Genomic DNA, 4,855 nt, shown 5'->3' on the forward strand with positions numbered 1-4,855 from the left:
CCACATCATGTAAAATACCATTCATCCCTCCCACGAAATGTATTTATAGACATACTAATTCATATGATTTCAAGCTCTTATTTAAAATATGTAGATTACTTTGATAGAACACATGTCAATACGTACCTTTAAAATATCTGTTATGTAACTTGGAGCCATTAATACTCCCTGTAACAACGAACACTTCTAAACGTAGTTTTATCACACTTTCCCATGTTATTTCAAAATTGTTATCTATGAAATCCAGAGCAGCGTGGAAGACTACCAATGTACATTGAGTAACACAAGCAGTTCGAAAAATAGTAAGAGCCCTTCCAGTTGATTGAATAGCTGAATTCACCTCGGACGTTATTGCAGCAATTGCTTGAAATGGTGCCATAATAGCACCAATTGCGGAAATCGATAAACCAATCCATCTTTTCCAGGCATTTGTGCCGAATTTATTAACATCATGTTTAAACATGTCAATTAGTTGCAGAACATGTCTACCAAATTGATACGAAGAACAAACTGTTGTTAATGCAGATCCCGTTACTGCTAATCCAATACCAATAGGTGTTCCCAAAAGAAAAAAAGAACCACAGGCAAATATTATACCGCCAACACTATTTAATATGTATGAAGCTATGTCAGCTGTTTTGAAAACTGTTTCAGTTGTTTTGGAAGCCGGTGTTATAGTTTGATACAATGTTTTTGAAGCATCATAAAACCCAAGAATTAGGATAGAACATATATCCTTCAGGAAGATTATTATTTTCCATATATTCATCCCAGCCAGTGTATCGTTCTGCTGTTTTGAAAATCAATAAAAATGAATTTATTGCTAATCACTTTTAATCTGAGTAATAACCATTTGTGTATATCTTTTTTAGGAAAATTTTGGCAGCTATCGCACTTGTTTTTGCAAATACTGTGTACCATAGTTATACCTACTTCAATATTACTAAAGAGACTGGGATTAATATATTTTTCCTCTATTAATTCATATATATCTAAAATTTTCTTTTTAATTTCATTTTTATATAACTTAAATAATTCTTCAGAATTTATCTCTTGTTCATAATTGTTTTCAACAATTGCATTACTAGGATATGGATAGCCGTAATATATGTGTGCTATAAATAATTTCAGATCATTCTTTTGTAAGGGTATCCATTCTGGACGTCCGTTGAAATAAGAATATTGCGTTTCTTCTAAATGATTCAATAATGCTTGTCCTCTCTAAAATAATAAAATAAATAAATAAATACATTTGTAAATATTAATACAAATAACTAAATAAATATATGTGGATAAATAGATTAGATTTGTCTTTATTAAATAAATTTTAAAATGTTGCAATTGAAAAAATAATGTAATAAGTACTTAATTTCTTTTGACTTTTTTAAAGTATAGATAATATTAAATTGATTTAGTCTTTTTTTATTTTTAATGAAAGTAAACACCAGTTGGCTATTTGGCAAATAAAATATTAAATAATAATAGTTTAGTACAGTGACAGTTAAGTATGACTTTATGAGATCTCAAATAGAAAAATAAAAACTTATTTTCTTAAATAATCTATTAATTAAACATGGTAAAAATATGATTAAATAAGTGAATATTATAAATTTATATTAATTATTTTATACTTACTTTAAGGTTTTCTTCATGATTATTGTCAAGATTTTTATCCATATTGAAAATCAACCAAATATTTTCATCAACCACAAGTTTATTTCCTGAACAATTTTTAAAAATAATATGAATGTTATTAATCTTAATATAAAATAGTAGGTATATTATATTAACATAACAACACTCTACTTCCTTTTAAGTCATACCTATTAAAAATATGGGAGAAATGAAAACTAGAAAGTATAGGATGTGTGGACATTGTGCAAGATTTAAATATAAGTTATATTTAAAATAAAATAATAAATGGTTGTGAATGGGGTGAATTTTACATTAACAACATTTTGAAAAATTTTAACATTAAGGACAACATTTTTTACCTAAGTAATTTGAAATAGTTTTAAATGTAATGTTTCATACTAAGAACTATGTATTTATTTATATTTGGTATTAAAATATTGTGATCTATAACATATATTTAAATAAGTTAGGGAGGCATAACTAGCTTAAACGATTAAAAATGTAATACAAGGCTCCTGATATATTGTTACAATAGCAGTTGAAAAATATTAAAAATAGGTACATGGGCACACATTATTTTTATAAACATTTAATGTTCAAATTTTGACAAGATTTATCAAATTTAATATTTAAAAATGATTTTTTTGTTAAAAATGTATAATACATTTAACTTTTATAACCAGGGCTAGGATATATATGCAATAAAAAATTGTAAAATATGCATTTAATTTTTATAAGATAAACACTAAAATGTAGTTACAAAAAAAATATTTATTTATTAAAATACATCAATGATAAGATATTTCTCTTAAAATAATATGATTTAAAAATAAAATAAAATAAAATAATTTAGAAATAAAATGTATAATTCACATTAACTACGTGCATGTTACATGAAATAAAATTTATATTTGACAAAAAAAACCAAGTTTTACGAAATATACTATAAAATATGCATTTTTTACATTCTTATAATCGAAATATGCAATAATATTAATTTTATTCAATATATGCAATAATATGCATTTTATCCAAAATATGCAAAAACATGCAAAATAAAAATACCACCATTTATCTCATCATGAGGTGATTCGTGAACATTACTGACAAAATCAATAATCAGAAGTAGCAAAAAAAACATGCTATTGCATATAAATCCTAGCCCTGTTTATAACTAAGGATTGAAAATTTAAAAAGGTAAATAAATTACTATATTCTCAATAATATCATCAAATACCTATTGTGCTCACAGACTATATTAAGATTTGTTAGTTTAAAAATTTAAATGTAATAAAATTTAAATGTAAAATTATTACAGGGCATCTCATAGGCTTTTTATTATATTTAAATTTTAAAGCAAGTTAAATTGTAAATTATTTGTAGATCTTAAAATACTCATAACTTGCTTTAAAATTAAAATATAACAAAGACTATTAGATGCCATAGGTAATAATCTAACCTTTAAATTTTATTAATTCACTCTAATGTATGAACTAACAAAGCTAAACGTGATCTGCTAAGTTTACAATTTGCTATGTTACACACTTGTAAGACAGAGACAACTAATGTCTGTGTACCTAACGTCCTCTTAAGTTGACTACTAAAATTCATTAGGAAATAAAATTATAGATACTTACAGTATATTGGAGAATATTGTAGACTGAGTGATTATAGATATTTTAACCATGAACTAAGAATCCCGAGCACATCAACAAATCTATGTGTAATATAAAATTATCAAATAATTATATAATTAATTAATGTAGAATAAACCGACTTGTATTTAGTATGTACTGTATAGCGTTTCTTCTCGTATAAGGTATGTGAGTACTGATTATAAAGCACGGGCTAAGATATCTTGGCCCGTGGTATGAAGTAACTTAAAAAATGCAATCTTAAGTTATACGTGATAGCTAATAGAATACATTAATAATTACCTACGTGTTTTCTTGGTACAAACTAAACACAATTGGCAATACACACACAAACGACAATAATAATGTTACGATTAAGTAAAATATAAACGATATAAAATGTAAGCTAAAATGTAACTTCTTTAATCTACGATTGTAGGCACAGCAGCTGATATACTATAATAAATAGGTCACGATTGATAAGCATAATATTTTACATTACATCGCTTACACTCCTCGCCGGGGTCACGTCGACCTTGTCGAGTTCTCGGGCTCTGATTGCTTGCATTTACATCAATATTATATTAATAATTATAATATGCAAAACAACAATTTAAAAATAATAATATAATATAGGTAATATATTTTATTATGAGGTATTTTGTTATTTATGTAAGAAAATCGTATACATTTTACGTCTTTAATCAGTTTGTAATGTAGATTTTCATTCAGACTTACTACTTTAACAATCTTGGGGGGAAATGAAAAAAAATAATAATTCACCAGTTTTTACATGCCTGTGTCCTGTATTATCGACTATCGTATATACTATTTGGTAGAGAGCCTTTGATTAAATTCATAGTTTTATGTATATAGAATAGAAATAGAAAGCATTTCGTTTTTTGTGTTTAATATTTCAATAGGTATTAGCCATTAGGTGCCATCGAAACGTATTTAAATATACTTTATAAAAAATGGGACTTTTATATTTATAATTTTTCATAAAATGATATAGATATATTAATTAATAATCAAATGTTAGATTCTAACCGTATATAGATGAATGTATTAGTTTTAAATCGATGTGTGTATGTGTTTTTTTGTCATCAAATTTGGAGTAAAATAAAAGCTCTGATTTAAAACTTCAGCATTTTTTTTGATAGAAAAGGGATTCTTATTTGGTACTTTTGAGGGGTCTGCAAAGTTTAAAATGTCCAGTAGTTTTAAAAAGCGACGGGAAAAACAAAATAAAATAGTAATTTTTACTATTCGTTACTACTCGAAAACTAATAACCTTAGATACTTACAATTTTTACCAAATGTTGATATGACCGTTTTCCATACATTTAAAGTTGAAATTGTATATATAATCATGGGTTTTACGGTAAACGGAATTTGTGAAATCCAGGCACGATGCCAACGGTCGAGTTTACGAATAGGATTTGGTAAATGTAGTGCCATCTATCGTTCCAGCACACGTCCTTAGTTCGATGATCGCTAAACTTAGTACAGACGTTTTCCGTTCTGCCTTGTGACGGATGGGGACCGAATGCTTTATATATATACAACTTCTAATCCACTCCATC

The 4,855-nt window shown here is 26.3% G+C and overlaps 1 protein-coding gene across 1 annotated transcript; it reads right to left on the bottom strand.

The window, feature by feature from the left end:
• Positions 1 to 765: 765 nt before the first annotated feature.
• Positions 766 to 3,753, bottom strand: LOC100573724. Its single transcript, XM_016808265.2, has 4 exons — positions 3,573 to 3,753; positions 3,273 to 3,352; positions 1,636 to 1,721; positions 766 to 1,221 (listed from the first exon to the last, which is right to left on the bottom strand). The coding sequence occupies exons 3-4, from the start codon at positions 1,675 to 1,677 to the stop codon at positions 766 to 768; spliced, it is 498 nt and encodes a 165-aa protein (XP_016663754.1). The 5' UTR covers positions 1,678 to 1,721; positions 3,273 to 3,352; positions 3,573 to 3,753.
• Positions 3,754 to 4,855: the final 1,102 nt, after the last annotated feature.

The sequence above is a fragment of the Acyrthosiphon pisum genome, chromosome X (assembly GCF_005508785.2).
Source record: "Acyrthosiphon pisum isolate AL4f chromosome X, pea_aphid_22Mar2018_4r6ur, whole genome shotgun sequence".
NCBI lineage: Eukaryota > Metazoa > Arthropoda > Insecta > Hemiptera > Aphididae > Acyrthosiphon > Acyrthosiphon pisum.